At 43.8% G+C, this 17,445-nt stretch overlaps 1 protein-coding gene across 2 annotated transcripts; it reads right to left on the minus strand.

The window, feature by feature from the left end:
- Positions 1 to 654: 654 nt before the first annotated feature.
- On the minus strand, positions 655 to 17,145 carry GSTO2 (glutathione S-transferase omega 2). 2 transcript variants are annotated; one of them, XM_057734847.1, is made up of 6 exons: positions 16,931 to 17,145; positions 16,544 to 16,652; positions 14,275 to 14,497; positions 13,254 to 13,355; positions 2,546 to 2,652; positions 655 to 1,117 (listed from the first exon to the last, which is right to left on the minus strand). In XM_057734847.1, the coding sequence occupies exons 1-6, from the start codon at positions 16,962 to 16,964 to the stop codon at positions 958 to 960; spliced, it is 735 nt and encodes a 244-aa protein (XP_057590830.1). In that variant the 5' UTR covers positions 16,965 to 17,145; the 3' UTR covers positions 655 to 957. The 2 variants fall into 2 exon arrangements, with proteins under 2 accessions (XP_057590830.1, XP_057590832.1); XM_057734849.1 differs by lacking the exon at positions 13,254 to 13,355.
- Positions 17,146 to 17,445: the final 300 nt, after the last annotated feature.

A 17,445-nucleotide genomic window follows, 5' to 3' on the forward strand; every position in this document is an offset into this window, starting at 1 on the left:
GCTGTACACCTGAAATGAACACAACATTGTAAATTAACTATACTTCAATTAAAAACAATTTTTTTTAAAAAAAGAGAAGCATTCCCACTGCAAGGTAAGCAGCTCCAAAAGCTCTAGGTTTCAAACCTTAACCAGGATGAGTGGAGAGATCAGGGGCTCCTGTGTCTTTGTCACCTTTGTCATCTTCATCACCCACACAGCCCAGGCTTGGTACACAACCAGCAACCAGAGACATGTGTTGGGATGAATTGAAAGCATCTGTGACGCAAATCCAACAGAATGACCTTTGCCTGTGACTGGGTTTGGGGCGTGTGTACTTTTTCAAGGCAGGATGTTGGCTATAGAACATTTTGTGAGCCATCCTCAGCCCTGACAGCACCGGTGATATTCTGATGTCGTTAGTCCAGAGTGATAATGGGTGTTTCATTTCCTGCTTTGGAATTCTTTCAGTCACAAGACCCTCGGTGTCTCCCGGGCCCACGGCCAAAGTTTGAGGGAGAATGAAACTCGTGCACAGCCACAGGGACTGCAGCTTTCAATTGCCAAGTGAAAAGTATTCGGACTTGAAGTGTTTTCTTCCTTCTCAACTCTCTCACTAGGAAGTTGTGAAGGGTGCCAATCTGCCGTGACAAGCATCAGTGATGGGGCGGCCTTGAACCTCAACATCAGCATCAGCACCAACAACCTGGAGGTCAAACCGGGTTGAAAACCATGGAGCCAGGAGGCACACAGGCCCCCAAAATGTCCCTGGACATCAGCACTGAGATTTCTAGAGAATCATTACATGCTGTGGGCTAGAGGAGTCGTACAAATGATTATCAGAAATGATTCTCTCTCCATGTTTATTGGGAACCTCAAAGGAAACAAACAGAAATTGACTGCCCCACCAAACCAGTGCTGATGCAGAATCACGACGTGCTTGGGAATTCCGGGTGGTGAAGGTGTGAACTGCAAGGCTCAGCAACTTAGCCCGTAGTCAAAGGCATCAGGGTTGTTCTGAAAATAGAGATTCAGGAAGCCCAGGAAGATGTTCTTATCTATGAGAAGAGCACATACTGTGGGGTCCTGCTTCATGGCTGCGATCCAGAGCCGGAGCGCGGGGGTGTGGTTCACACAGCTGCAGGACAGGAGAGAAGCGTTAGCACGGCTGAAGGGGAAAGGGGACACGGATCGCTTTTTAGACTTACGAGGTGCAAGACATGGGTTTATTGGGGCAATAAAGTCATCTTAGTTACCTAACTATCAACTGAGCACTCACTTACTAGAGGAAAATCTGATTCTTGGCATGGCTGTGCATGCTTTAGAATTGCAAAAGTTGTTGCTTTTGACCCTGCAGTTCAAAAGCTTGTGGATTGAATGCGCTGGAGAAATCAGGGATCTGTGCTTCACTGTTTACCAACAAAAAGACAACCCCCTGAACGACACACTCTTCTGTCATTCTCAGATTTTACTTTAGGGAGTTTGAAAAAAATAAAGACAAGTAGTTTCCAAAAACACTTTTTTAGAAAGACTAAAACAATCATTAAACCTTGAAATAATGGAGCTGACCGGGCCCTTTCAGAGACCGAACAGGACGTTTAGGTCTAAGATCTGTAAAGCGACTTCCCCAGACAGTAAACTTGTTAGTGGAAAATCCAGAAGAGGTGAGGGTTCCTAATCTGTGGTTCAATACTCTGTTCCCAGAGGAGACAGCTTTTTGCAATGTTTATGTTGCAACATAGTTTAAAATATCCAAGTTTGTTATATCTGACCTTCCCTAAGTGGGAAGGTGCCTCCTGGGTAGACTCAAGTGTGTGCATCATGAAGGTCCAGACGCAGGTCTACCTCAGCAGGACCGGATTCCCGAAAACCAGAATGTCCAGCACCCACCATGCAACCGACTGGTGTGAGAGCAGAGCCAGCACAAGTTCAGCTTCTCCTGTGAGCATCATGGGAACAGAGCAGCTGTTGTGCCCAGGCTCCTATGCAGTCTCCCAGAGTCTCCCGCGCAATTTCTTCTACTTTAAACATCCCTACACTTCCATGGCGTATGGCTGGCCATTTTGTTTGTTTGTATAACATCAAGCATATATTACTTTAAAAATCATTTCTTTCTTGAAGGGTATTATTCCTATCTAGGGAAAGATTCCTCGGGGAATTAAGGTGTGAGCAAGGTGTGTGGGGTCTACTGGGTGACACGGCAGGAGCAGGTGGAGGGCCACTGAGGGAGCTGTAGACAAGCCACCAAAACCCTGTGCCTGAGACCCTCCACCTGCTTCAGCGTTCACCACCAGCCTGCGCTGAGGGGGTGGTGAGGACAGCGGACTCCGAAGCACAGCCGGAGGCTTCGGATACAGTTTTATCAGCAGAAATATGAGTAAAGTTTGGGTCCGCAGGTAGTGGCATAAGAGCACAGATGTGTTTTGAACAAGGAAACACATAGTTTAAAACCCAATTGCATTTCACATTCACGTGAAACATGTCCAGAGGAGGACAAAGGCACACAGACCATTTCAAGCACTGGTGTGACCCCAGGAATCCACGATCACATGGTTAATTGTCTTACTCGGCTATTCCATATACATCCAGCCGCTCAAACCAGGGCCAAAAGAGGTAATCAATCATGGATATACAGTCTCCACCAAAGAAGATGGTGTTCTGATAGCCAAGAATCTGAAAGTTTAATCAGAGCAAAAGCAAGTTAATTTACCTATCTGCTGGCATATTTATTTATATAAATACAAATATCAAATTAATTCCCAAAGAAGGAGAAACAAGGCTTTGATTCTCCTTCCATTTTGTTAGATGTATATGTGTTTTTTTTTTTTTTTTTTTTGGGCACACGGGCTTAGTTTCTCTGTGGCATGTGGGATCTTCCTGGAGCTGGGATGGAACCCGTGACCTCTGCATTGTCAAGCAGATTCTCAACCACTGCGCCACCTAGGAAGCCCCTATTTTGTTAGATGAATGCTTATTCCCTTTCCCTGGGGTTTTTTCTACCTTCTTCAGGGTCATACTCCTGGCCACACTCAGCCCCACCCTCCTTTCAACCCTGGAGCATCCACGCGGCTCATCTGATTGGAGGATTTGGAAGGACGGCCCAGCCTGGCCGTTCCCTCTCAACCTAGAACAGGCTCCTCCCCGTGCTAAGCTTTCCAGGGACAAGCTCAGACCCTGGAGAGGGGGCCCTGCCTCTGACCAGCACTGCCCGTTACTGGGAGGGAGGGGCCACATTGGGAACCTCACTTGCTGCAGTCATGACCCCCATTCTCTAGGGTTCACTTCATCCGCAATAAAGGGAATATCAGAGTCTCCACACGTCTTCCCCTTTTGCCTTATTTCTCAGCCAATTCAAAACTAAGGCAGCGAAGACCAGGGCTATCTAATGGGCTCGCTCAAACCCCACCACTTTCTTTGTTTATTTGAGCCCTTTGAACGTCACATGTGTTGGCCATGCAACACTATCAACATTTTACATTAAAATAAAATTTCTCATTCTCAAATGGGACAAATCAACCCAGATAGATGAACCATCAAGAAAACAGATAAACTCTTAACAGAGAGATGGCCAAAGACAGAGCGGAGGAGGAGAGGGAAGGTACTTGAATATTTAAAAAGCAGCAGTGCTTAGCAGAGGTTATGGTTGGGCCAGATCTTCCCATAGAGAAAAGTATGATGCCAGGTACCTAGTTAAATCAAGCAAAAGACTCTCTGTGACCCATGAAATGCATGATCAACTAACTACTTCCCTGTAGCCATAGATCGAGATTCCTATATCTTTCACCTAGATTTCAAACTTCCTCTCTCTGTTTCTCAGGCTTAATTCTTTGTTCCCCAGGCCAACTTGTTGCCTCTATGATGTAGTCTAGGGCGGGAGTCAAGAATGAGCTCTAGACCCGGCAGACCTGGTCCTACCCTGGGCTCTACCTCTGATTCAACACGGAACCCAGGCGACTTACCCACCTCCTCCTCCAAGCCTCAGTTTTGTCGTCTGTATGATGGTGGTAATGTTAGGGCCTACCTCAGAGGCTACGGCGAGGAGTGACAGAATCACCTCATGAGTAAACATGAGAAAGCACAGAAACCCCCAGAGGTTATATCTACAGAAAGCAAATCCTTCCCCTACAGAAAAGATCAATGGGACCCCCCCCCCCCACCTGCCACCCTTCTCAGAGGAGAAAGCAAATCTTGGTGCCCTAATCCATGTCTTCATTACCTCCCAGTGTGGCACACGGAGGGGTGCACAGAGGAGTCCCCCTGACTGGTGTCCTGAAAGTCTGAAAAAATGTTAGGTGGCGTCACTTTGCTCAAAGAAACTCACTAGATGGTACTAACACGGCAGAATCTGGCCAGTGAAAACTCAAAACACAGGCTATTTGCCGTCATGTGTAAATAAGACCTGATTTACAGGGGAAAGGAACAAACTGTTCAGTTTTTATGGATTCCAGAAAGCCCCAAACCTTCTTTATGCTCAGGAACAGAGAGTAATCACCCAAACGTTTATCACTGGCTTTGAAACGTATACCTCTAGCCTATTATTGGCCTTCGTGGCACAAATCAGAACTGAATCTAAACCGATCAACTCTGGAACTTCTATATAGTTCTTCTCCTTTACAGAGTAGATGTGCTCTTGAGAAAGTCCTTCTCAAAACAGACCATACATGGACATAAACTGGAACCCATGATGAGTCCTTTGGTAAAGTGATGAGATATTTTGAAATGAATAACTGCTTAGTAATTGATGTTTATTTAGTATATATTTTAAAAGCTGAAAATTTACTCAAAGTAGGAGTATGCCTTTGAATATATATAATCTTATAGATACATTTTTATATAAACACTCATAAAGTCTTTCAAGCCTTATCAAGGTGCTTAGTACAATAAAAAGTCAAGATAAGCATATGGATGACATGGATGAGACATCAATTATCTTCTGCCAGCATCTCCCCGACCCCTGAAATACATAGACACATTCTCTCAGACTTTCTTAAATCCAAGTGACATCAAAATTCCTTGGAGTTCTTGATACAGCTGCAGACTCTTGAGCCCTGCCTCAAACAGGCATTTCTCCACCAGAGTTCATATAGAGCAAGTCTAAAAATCCCAATAGAAAAGCAGTCTTCCTATAAACCAGCACAAAGTGCTGGCTCCCTTACAGACACATCACCGTGACCCAGAAGCACATCCTGGCCAGGCCTCCTTGGAGGTTTATTACCATCCTTAGGATCTTCAATAGGAGAGCTACCTCCTCTGCACGCCTGAGACCTTCCAGACATGTGAACTGACTTGTCCCCTTAGAATCACAGAACTCTAGTACTGGAAGGGCCACTGGGATTCATCCAGTGTGACTCCCTTTCCATTTTTCCATTCATTTATACCATGCTCAATTTACAAAGGATTAAAGGTGCAAAAATGTGTACACTAAAATGTTAAATATGAAAAATAATGACATGCTAAGATCAGGGAAAATAAAAGTCAGAACAGAAGGTCAAAATAAGGAAGGAAAATGGTCTCAAGCCAAGGCTCCTACAGAGTTCCTTAATAAATAAAACTTTGAATTTGACTTGAGTTTCCTGGCAGTTCAAGTGGAGAGGAAAACACGCTGGTGAGCTGATTCTTGTCTCCTGTGTGGAAGCATGAGAGACTCTTGCTTACACAGGAGGAAACTCCATCCCAGGGAAGTAAGAGGGCTCTCTGGTTAGTGCCAGAGCTGAGACAAAAACACCATTCTTCTAAGTCCCAGATTACTGTCAACCCTGTGTCATTCAACTTCAAATATGTATGTATGAGGGCTCTAACCACAGAGGCTTCCCCAAGTCTCTTGTGAATTCTTTGCCTGTTCTTTAAATTTAAGTATCAGCAAAAAGTTTAGAATCAGCAAACTCTGAAAACCTCTTTCCCTCTACAGCCAAGGACTGGCCCAGCTCTGAGCATCCTTGTGAGAACTCCCCTCTCAATCCTCCTCTTTCTCACTCTCTCTCAATCAGAGGCTCTGCCAGAGCACCTAAATGCCTGAGAGGTGAGACACAATCATGGCAAAAGAGCTTTTCAAAATTCTCTCTTTCCTGTTTCATACCATGCGATAAGAAGGTCTTCAGGCAACTTGACTTAAAATAGTTCTTCTGTGTTCTCAGCGTAAACTAAGTCTCTTGCTTATAGCCAGTTAGCTGCTCTGACAAATTTTAGGATAGTCAGAGGTAAAATAAACTAACAGTCTTAATGTCCAAGGTCTTATCTTTCCTAAGTGTTCTGTCATCAGAAATAGAACAGGAAATTGCAGCTATACCTCCACCTACCTAGCGGTGCTTATGTGAATATCCAATGTCATTTTAAAAAACCGTGCTTTGAGTTATTTCTGTCACCCATCTGCCACATATAATGATACTGGCCATTCTTAATGTTGAATAGCTTTTCTCAAAATGGACTCCCTCACTCTCAGAACTACTGTCCTTGGTATCGTCAAGCAAGGTCAGAGGGCCTGCTTAGAGAAGATGTTTTCCCGCCAAGGCCCCAGACATCCCCAGAAGGCCACACACGGCCAGGGGAAGGAGTTGAGGCTCTAGCTTCAAGCCCTCAGGTTCCTTAATGTATTACTACATCTTCAATTCAGGCTTAAGAATTGAGATATTTTAGGGGAAAGCCATTTGAAGTTCTGGAATAGTAGAAAACTATTTTCAAAACTTTCTGTTCTCCAGTTCACTGAAAAATGACTACAGATCCTTTTTCCTGCTTTAAGATATGACAAGGGATCTGGAGTGAGCATGCAGATGAGGAGGGGGGGACTGCTTGGTGAGACTTGAGTACCGCTGTCTCCACCCCGGAACTTGAAAAGCCTGGAAAGGCCGCTCATCCACGGCGAAGGCCTCTCGGGCGCCCCCAGGCGAACGAAAGGAGGCTCGCGCTACGGCGCACGTAGAAGGAAGAAGCGCGCGCGGCTCCCCCTCGTGGCCATCATGGTTAGGCGCACTGGCCGCGGCTTCCCAGCCAGAAGGCTCACCAGGGTGGAAAAGGAAATCTGCAAAAGTTCTGAGGATCGAGATCATAAAGAGAAGAGAAGCCCAGACTTCCTCAAACCAAGCATCCTCAAAGGCTTCAGTCTGCAGTCTTGGACTCTCAAGTGCAGCTTCAATACTGCACTTCAGACCTTGATGCTGGCACCTGCCCTGCAAGTGGTCATTTACACCACTGTGGAGAAATCCCAGGCCTCTACCCAGGACAGCCCCGTGGCTCTCAGCGGGTACTGCTGTCCTGGCTGGAGGAGGAAGAAAGAGGCTTTTCTTGATGGAAATAGTTCTTAAGAAGGAGACACCCGTCCCCCAACAAAATACACGAAGTCACCTTTCCTAAAATCAGCAGTGCAGGCCCTTAACCCAGAAGCAGAAGCAAAGTACTCATCTCCAGGGCAGAAATTTTTTTTCTAAGTTTCTACAAGATAAGGGGAGATTCTCAAGATTTCAAATTTCGGGTTCCTGCTACACTAACATACCATAGCTGAGACTGAGCTATCTAAGATGAACAGATTCCCTTTAAAACAAACCAAAGGTATAGAACTAACTTAAGAGTATAGATAAAACCACTTCTCTAGAAGGAAGCCTCAGACATAGGGTCTGTGCAGAACATGCCTCTCCTGCTGGTCACCACTTACAACCTGGAGCTCCCTGTGAAGATTCAGAATGCAACCTGTCAACATTTGGGGGGATCAAAGGACCATCCTGAAAATTCTATCCTGGAATCCTTTTCATGGGCTTAATTCTTTTGTCAAAATATATTTGTAAGATAGTAGGGGGGGAAAGCTAGTGGGGCAAGGCTTGACAAGTCAAATATCTTTAAGGTGATGGGTGGTGGATGAAAATATAAATGAATATCAAATCACTGAAAGAGGAGAGGATTTCCTATGTATAAAAGCACTGGAAGAAATCACAACAGGAAAGACTTATAGAAAAATAATGTTATGTTTATACATGTACAAAACAAAGTTAAAACAAAACCAAAATTTGTGTCTTAAAAACAGGCCAATATCCTTTATATAAAAGGAATTCTTTTAAAAAAAAATCAACAAGGAAAATCAGTAAGACCTCGACAAACAGATGGGTAGCAGATCATTTTCACAAATAAAACACAAAGAGATGGAATACTTTGGGGAAAACCTACCACCTCACTGGCAATCAAAGAAATACACAGTAAGTCAATGATGAGAAACTACTGTTTCTCCAAAGAGACAAATATCCTTTTAAATGAAATCTCCCAACAGTGAAAAGGGGATGGTACAACGGGCATTTTCCACATACTGAGGGTGGGGGGTATACAGCACATGTCTTGGGGGAAGCATTTAGCCACCTCCAGCTCCAGCCTCTAAAGTGGTCATACCCTTTGATCTGGTAATTCCATTCCTGGAAGTACAGCCTAAGGACAGATTCTAAAATAGAGAAAAGGCTTTTTATGCAAAGAAGCAGCTGTTCTAGGCAGCATCATTCATAATGGTAAGCAACTGAAACAAACTAAATAACCCTAATGAGTGTGCTGGATAAATAACGATGGCTTATACGCAGAATGAAAAGTGCTTTTTTTCCGATCCTTAATAATTACACATGTAAGAGACAAATGCATTTCTCATTATCTAAAAAAAAACTCAAACACAAAAAGTAGTATAAAAGGCAAAGACTCTCCCTTCCTATCCCTGTCTTAACTACTTTTCTTTCCCACCGCAGTGCTAATCTTCTCCCCAGAAGTAGTTACCAGTAGGAGTCTGATGTGTGTCTCTCCAGACATTTTTCCAGGTGTTTATTTATAGGTATCTATATATGCATATATAGCTAAGTTTTGTTTTCTTCTACAAAATTGGATCATGTTACTTGTATTACTGGGCAATTCATTTAGTATTTCTAGGCAATCTTTTCATCTCAGTGCACATGAATCTACCTCATTTTTAATTGTTCTACAGAATTCCACAAGATGGGCATAATTCATTGAACCATTCCCTATCTAATGTACAATGACGTTTATAATTTTTCACCATAACAAATAAGGCTGCTCTAATAAACACCCTTATACTCATAAATAAGCATTTATAGAGTTTATTAAAATATGGGGAAAATCCTTTTGTCATAATGGTAACCAAGTTCTACATACAGTACAATTTCAACTACATAATATACATAAGAAAAGGACAGAAAAAATAATAACAGTGGTTGTTTCTGAGTAGTGGGATTATGGATTTCTTTCCTTAGTTTCCATATTTTTCTGTATTTTCCAAACTTTCTCTAATGAACACATATTACTTTTTAATCAGAGTAAAATTAATTATTAAATAACAAGGATAATTATTATTATATTATTTACATGGTGGGAGAAGGTATAGAGCAAGGTTATTTAAAGAAATAAAGCAAATATTAATTTACCTAGAAAGCATCTGTCAGCATTGGACAATGAATTAAGTTACCAAACTAGCAACAACACTAAAACCCTCAACTAGCCACCATGCCTAGAAGAAACAACTTTCCTAGTGTGGACGAATGGTGGTTACAACCAAAAAATAGCACATTGGTAGATGTGCTAAATTAGCTAGCAAATCCAAGAGAACTGACAACATATGTCTGACCCGAAATCTTGTACATGAATGTTCACAGCAACATTATTCATAAGAGCCAAAAAGTGGAAACAACGCAAGTATCCATCAACTGATGCATGGATAAACAAGACTTGGTGTTTCCACACAATGAAATACTACTAAACCACAAAAAGGAATAAAGGATGGAACTTGAAAACATTATGCTAAGTAAAAGAAACACATGGAAGGCTAACATTAAATGAGTCACGTATATGAAATGTCCAAAACAGGTAAATCCATAGAGACAGAAAGTAAATTAGGGCTTCCCTGGTGGTGCAGTGGTTAAGAATCGTCTGCTGATACAGGGGACAGGTGTTCGAGCCCTGGTCCAGGAAGATCCCACATGCATCAGAGCAACTAAGCCTGTGTGCCGCAACTACTGAGGCTGCACTCTAGAACCCATGAGCCACAACTACTGAGCCCATGTGCCACAGCTACTGAAGCCGGTGCGACCAGAGCCCATATTCCAAAACAAGAGAAGCCACTGCAATGGGAAGCCGGAGCACTGCAACGAAGAGTAGACCCCCCTCACCACAACTAGAGAAAGCCCGCGCACAGCAACAAAGACCCAATGCAGCCAAAAAATAAAATAAATAAAATAAATTCAAAAAAAAAAGAAAAGAAAGTAAATTATTAGTTGCCTGTAACTGGGAGGGTTGGAAAGAGATGGAGAGTGACTGAAATCCGGCTGAATCCTGTCCTTCACTGCACTTGGACTTGATTGGGCTACTTCCACGAGGAAACTATTTAGAATGAAGGCACTGCCATCCGAAAAAAGAATAGCTGAAAGGTTCTGCCAACATTCAAATCCACAAAGATAAAACGAAGGTGGGATCAGGTGCTATTTTTTGAAATGAAAGTCAGTAATAAACATTAAAAAAAATAAAGCTTAAAAAAAGGACCAAAAAAAAAGTATGCTGCTGAGATTAATGATTCAGTAAAAGCTGCAAATCATCTTGAAGTCAGAACGTGCTGCTAGAGAAGGGCAACCCAACAGTTTTAAAACTCAGGAAAATGTTCAGCACAGGAAGGCAAGTGGGGAGGCTGGTTTGATAATAAAAGCAGCAGTAACATACCTCAAAGAATTGTAAAAGTAACAGAAAAACGTGGTTATATAACAAGCACAATAAACCTTTAATTTCGATGAAATTTTTTTTTAAAGAAAAATTTTAAAGTCAAACAGGGCATTTATTTCAGATGTCAGGGTGTAAGGCTGCAAATGTTAAACTGAGCCGTTTGCTTGAGGATAACGCGGTAGAAAATTACACATTGGTCTCCTGAGTTGTTTATCACTCAGAAAGCCAATGGATATTTAAGATATTTTCAACTCACGGAAAATCTGATTGTGCAAAAGCATGGGAAAAAGTTGTACACATCATCTCTATTAACAGAGAGGGACCGTCGCTGTTAGAATTATTCTGACAAGTTTCAATTTCACTAGAATCTCCTGGAGTGAATACACTGGTCTTGAGAGGAATGAATCCAATGATTCAAGCTCAGTGGGCATATTTCGGATTCTGATATTGCCTACATTGTAGTTATAATTCCTGCTAATATTTCATGGGACAGAAACCACATTCAAATCTGGGAGAACAATGCTGAACACTCGGTGGTCCCTAACTAGCCCTGGTTTAGGTGGCTTTCACTGATGCTATTTATTATATCTGAGAGGGTTGTTGGCAAGATCAAATGAGAGGGTGTATGCAAAGTACCTGTAGCATCATGCCTGGCACAAAAATACAGGTTCACTTCCCCTGGAAAACACAACTAATGCCTGCATTGTAATATCACACGTTTAGTTAGTAATCTGTAATTTTCAAAGTTCATCCATCATCCAAATGCAGAGTAGGAGGGAGACAGTTCAGAATGTGTTTTTAATTATCTCTGAATTCAAAGGGTTTTATTTCCCAGCTCCTTTCCCTGGCCCAGCTTTTAACTGTAAGAAGGTAACCAGACATGATAAAATCAGTTCAGCTAATCTTTGAAATAAAGACCTTAAACATTCTCTATGGGCAAGAGCTTTCAAACTTCTTTTTGAAAGCAGAGGTCCCCCTTCCTCTCCAAATTCAAATGTATTAGATGTCTTTAAATTCGGTGTTAAGAGGAGGGCTGGTCTGGCTGAAGCAGGATCTGGAACTACCCACCAGTCCTCCCCTCATTCAACTGTCCCTCAGTAGAACCCAGAGACTCTGTGAACACACCTTTTAAAAGACTCTCTCATTCTACAAATGTGGAAACCAAGGCACAGAGGGGTCCAGAACCTTGCCAAAGGTTCAGGAATCTAGTAAAGCCGAGCTTAGGATCCAAGATCTACCTTATCCCACTTGCCTTCTTGGAATCAAGACCACAGTACATGTTCTCAGGATCAAAGGCTGACATTTCTTACACATAACTATTCATCGTCCAGAAATACTGCAATTGCATAAATCCAAGACAGGCAGCTTGAACTGTAAATAAATTTAACTGCTTCCACTTAACAAAGGTCAGATAGAAGACTCTTAGTAATCAGCCTTCCCTTAAGGGGATAAAAATAGCATTCTCTGGCCGCCAAAATAATTACAACCCACCCACAAGGGGAACTTATCAGTTTCTGGAACAAAGATAAAGGAACTCAAAGAACCACCTTCCAGGTTATTCTAGATGTATAGGGTAAGTAGCCCTATTATTGCCGGATATTTTTCTTTTTCTTTTTTTTTTTTTTGGCCAAGCCGCAGGGCATGTGGGATCTTACTTCCCCAACCATGGATGGAACCTGGGCCCTCAGCAGTGAGGGTGCAGAGTCCTAATCACTGGGCCACTGGACTACCAGGGAATTCCCTATTACTGCCAGATTAAAGGAGGATCTGGTACAGACATTGCTCCTTGCTTACCCATAGACACTTTCCCCTTCTTTCTTAATTACAGAACTCTGATTTTATGCAGGGTGCTCCTAGCTAAAAGACTAAATTTTCCAGCCTCCCCTACAGATATTTGTGACACTACAACTAAGTTCTGGCCAATGAGATGTAAGTAGTCATTGGGTAAGACTTTTAGGGAAGCCTTTAAAGTAGTATGGCCCTTTGCCACTTTTTCCTTTCTGTTGTCCTTTCTGCAACCTGGAACTTGGATGTGATGGCTGCAGTTCTAGCAGCCATCTTGTTATTTTGAGGATGTGAGCATTGCACCAAAAATGACAGAACAGGAAGAGAGAAAAAGCCTTAGTCCTTGGTAACTTTCATGAAGAAGCCATCAAATCAACCCTGTACTATCTTACCTCTGGGTTTATGTGTGTGTGTGTGAAAGAATAAATCCTTATAAGACAAATTTACAGAAGTTAGGTCCCTTTTACTAGCAGCCAAACACAATCCCTAACCAATATAGACCTTGGACCCAGTGGCAGAAGCTACCAAATCCATGCAGAGATACTTAAGGAATGTGGCAATTCTGGGAAAGGAAGAAATTCATCACACACCCTCCCCAACTCCTTGCCTGATTTTCAGGAAAAATTCCAGAGCAGGTTAGTGGAGGGCAAGTACCCACAAGTTAAAATCAGATTCTTAGTAGCTGAAGTTATCAAAGTATGGCAGGGAAAGAGTAAGTCTGTGAAAGCAGAGTGTGCCAGGGTGGCCAGAGTGGGGACCTGCATCACTTCCACTGCATCTGGCCAGGAGGGGACCCCGTTTTGTACCTCTTCCAGGTTGCAGAACTCCTGACGCAGGGCTAGCTTCAGATCAGCGCATTCTCTCCCGCATCTCAATGCTACCAGACACTCCTTGGTCAAATGTGGGACCTGATCAGAGGACACATGTTCTTAGTGGAGAAGTCTAAGGGCACTCCGTGCTCCTCTGCTTAAAAATGCAGCCAGAGTTTTGTCACTGCAACTTAACAGGGCCATCTGAGGGCCATCTCTGTGGTTTCAGGATCTACTTGTCACAGCACTCTGGTAAACAAGGTGCTGTAAAGGGGCTCTCCGGTGCTCCTTACCTGGTCAGCTATTTCTGTGCTGTACAACCTTAAGTGGGGCACTTACCCTCCCTAAGCCTCAGTGTTCTCATCTGAAGGATGTATATGAAAATAGTACCCACCATACAGGGCAGTGGTGAGGATTCAATGAGTTAACCTTTACAAAGTAGTTAGAGCAGTGCTTGGTGTATCATAAGTGCTCAGTAGATGTCAGCTATTAATATCATTGAGTTATTTTTGTCTCTTTTCAAAGAGAGCTATCGTAAAATTTCTCCGTCACATTCTCTCCCATTATTAACAGGTGCCCCCTTTTCTCTCTTCTTCACATTTCCTGGACAGTTGGCACTCTTGTTCCCTATAAAGAACAATCTCCTTTTGTGCATTACCTTTTTCACACCCCAATATTTTTAATACCTGGAACTTTGGAAATAGTTCCTTTAAAGTATCACCAGTTTTCAACTCTTTCAGTATTCCTGCCTCAGGTTACACAGTCGTAACTATACCATGACCATAACTCTTGACACTGCTAGTTCAAATGGAAAAGTACCTATCAGCGAAGCCTTTAACTTTTAATATCAGAGGTCACAGCTTTACTACAATCCTACACCAGTTATCTTCCTAAGGCACACACATATATTAAAACAAATCAATTTCACCAATGATTTGACTTTTAAAATGGATTAGAGTTTGGGAAAGACGTACAAAGTAAAATAGAATATAAGTGGCTTCTAAGAAATTGGGTATACCTTATAGAATAGCTCCAATAACATCTTTTGGCGAGCTCGCTCATAAGGGTCATATGGATACAGCTTCCTTCCAGGATAAGCGTCATCCAGGTACTCACAAGCGATGACAGATTCGTAGATCAGTTGACATTTGCTGTTCTCCAGGACAGGAATTTGGCCAAAAGGGTGCTTTGTAAAATACCATTCAGGCTTATTTCTCAGGTTAATGTTGATAACTTCATGGCTTACAGAGCAAAAGGAAAACAAGACAGAACAAAGATGAGAGGCTTAGGCAGGCAGACACTCATCTTGAAAGCAGAAGCAATCAATCTATAAAATTAAAATTTGAGGACTTCCCTGGTGGTGCAGTGGTTAAGAATCCGCCTGCCAATGCAGAGGACATGGGTTTGAGCCCTGGTCCAGGAAGATCCCACATGCTGTGGAGCAACTAAGTCCACACACCACAACTACTGAGCCTGTGCTCTAGGGCCCTCAAGCCACAACTACTGAGCCCACGTGTCACAACTACTGAAGTCCGTGCACTTAGAGCCCGTGCTCTGCACCAAGAGAAGCCACTGCAATAAGAAGCCCTTGCACCACAACAAAGAGTAGCCCCCACTCAACACAAGTAGAGAAAGCCCGCACGCAGCAATGAAAACCCAACACAGCTAATAAATTAATTAATAATTTAAAAAAATTAAAATTTGCAGTAAGTATTTTTTCTTGAATTTAGGTTTGTACAAAGAAAAATATAACAACATCATTGTCTTGATTCCTGCAGTAAGATGTGTTGGATGTTTTCTGTGCCTTGTCCCATTCACTCCTCACGATTTCCCGGTGAAGTGGTGGGGAATTATTATGAGGAGCAAACGAGGGGAGGCAAAGAAAACACTTAACACATCCCTTCGAGAAATAAGCCTCCTTGTGGTTGAATCTCCTGCCCAATATCACCCACTAGGAAGTAGCAGAGCCAAGATGGGAGGCCAGGCAGTCTGACTTAGAGCTCACAAGCTTAACTACAGCACCACAGATTTCGGTACACTTTAAAGTTTGAAAGTACAAATCTGATATCTGGAGACATTTTTTGTTTGCCATAACTGGAGGGAAGGGGGGTTCTACTGCCATCTAATGGGTAGAGGCCAGGGATGCTGCTAGATATCCCAGGATGCACAGGACAGCTCCTCCCTGTCACCAAGCACCCAAAGCAAAGAATTATCCAGTTCCAAACGTCAACAGTGCCCAGGATGAGAGAACCCGGCCCTAAAGAAGTATTTACGTCAGTTCCTAAGCTGCCACTTCATCACTGTGGGTAAAACATCAGTCTATTGTTATTTTTCTTAAAAAAAAAAAAAAGTAACCTTAGTGCCAAGTAGAATTGAGCAAGAGGGGAGAATCTGGAAATATAAGCCATAGACACTCCACAGAGCAAAATTACATAATTTTCTTTAAAATATCTCTGTATTAGTCTCTGCATCTTTTTAAACATGAATCCTAAACTCTGAAGTCATCCCAGAACGGCCGACTCTCCAAGCCCAGCGTCAGGGGCTGGAGTAACGCTTCTCAACACTTTCGCTTTGAGTCGGCTCAGTTCAGCCATCCCCATTCCAGCAAAGTTGCTCTACCTTCCAAAGCCAGATCTCCTTTGCAGGAGCTGGTCTTGCAAAGTTCCTTCTGGACAGGTGTATACCCATTTTTCAGGTGTGTGGGAACCTTCAAGACACCTCTTTGATATCAGTTCCTTCTATTTCATTGTTTGGAACTATTTGTTCATTCATTCAAAAAGAACAGTTTTAAGCACCTACTATGTGCCAGGCTCTCTTCTGGCCCACTGAATAAGAGAGACGCAAGCGCACTGGGGAGTGGCAGGGGCAGTGGAGCTGGGGGGTGTGAAGGAAAGCCGGATAAACAAATAAGAAAGCATTGTAAGCACAATGAAGACAACGGAATTGACCTGAAGATGCCTGGGGTGGGGTGGGGTGGGGTGGGGTGGGGTCCACATTGGATGGAGCAGTCAGAGAAGGCCTCGGTAGCCTCCGTGGTGCCTTTTTTCACAAGCTTTAGGGAAGGAATCAGCTCACCAGAGCCATCATTCTGTTCACTCTGAGTTGTCCTAAAAGTTTCCTGCACAGGCCTGACTGCATTTCAGGACAGCCCGCTCAAGAACCTGCCCTTTGCTAACCGTTTATTGACTTTGCCTCAGAAAAAAAGGGACAGTGAGCCTCTGAAATCTGAGCGAGGCGTCCCAGGTATTAGACATTCCCACGCGCCTGTGCGGCCCTCGGCTTCTCACCTGATGCCTTTGGCCCGGAGGACCAGGCGCGTCCTGTGCGCGTAGGGGCAGAACCTCATGCTGTAGAGGCGGATCAGGCCCTCGGAGACCGGCCCTGGGGCGGGGCTCCCTGTGGGCGGAGGCGGGTACGGGGAGGCGGATTAGCCCAGAGGGGACCGGGGCTCAGTCGCCTCCCCAGGACCCCAAGAGGGCCGAGAGCGCTCGCTCCACCTCCCGGGTCCCAGAGAGGACACCTTCTTTTTGCACGTGGCTTTTGCGTGGAGGAACCCTGCCCCTTCTCTCCGCGCTGCTGGTCTGGGGGGGCCAAGGCCGGGCAGCCGTCGCTCCAGAGCCACCATCCAGCCATGGGGCGCCCCCAGCCCGCGGACATTTGTCAAGAGGACTCACCTTTCCCCAAGGTCCTGGTCGCATCATCAGTCATGCTCTCCTGGAGTCTGCCCAGCGACCAGCTCTCACAGTCGTGGCCATGGGGCTTGCTGCCCCTGCCGGAGACTCCGAGGACCACAGCGCTCCGGCTCGCCCCTCTTGCCCCAAATCCAAATTTGGAGCAACAGGGCCGTGTCGGGACAGAGGGGAAGTGCTCCAGGACGCAGCTAGGATAATTCAACCTGGAGAGACATAGCCCCAGATTCAGAAGCCGGAGTGGCAGGAGTGGTAAGAAAGCAAAAAACAAAACAAAACAAAAAAACAAAAACCAAACCAAAAACACCTGAAAAGTACCCCTTGCTTTGAACTCACAACAGCCGGTGCTGTCTCTTCTCCGCACCAAGAATCCCTGAAGAATGGGCATTTAAACTCCATTTATTTCAACGGAGTTTTAATAAAAATTGACCAGGGTAATGCTAAAGTTTTCTTTCCCATTCTAAGCCCTCCCACTTGCATATCTAAGACAATTGGCCATA

This window comes from Hippopotamus amphibius, chromosome 5 (genome assembly GCF_030028045.1).
Source record: "Hippopotamus amphibius kiboko isolate mHipAmp2 chromosome 5, mHipAmp2.hap2, whole genome shotgun sequence".
Taxonomy (NCBI): Eukaryota; Metazoa; Chordata; class Mammalia; order Artiodactyla; family Hippopotamidae; genus Hippopotamus; species Hippopotamus amphibius.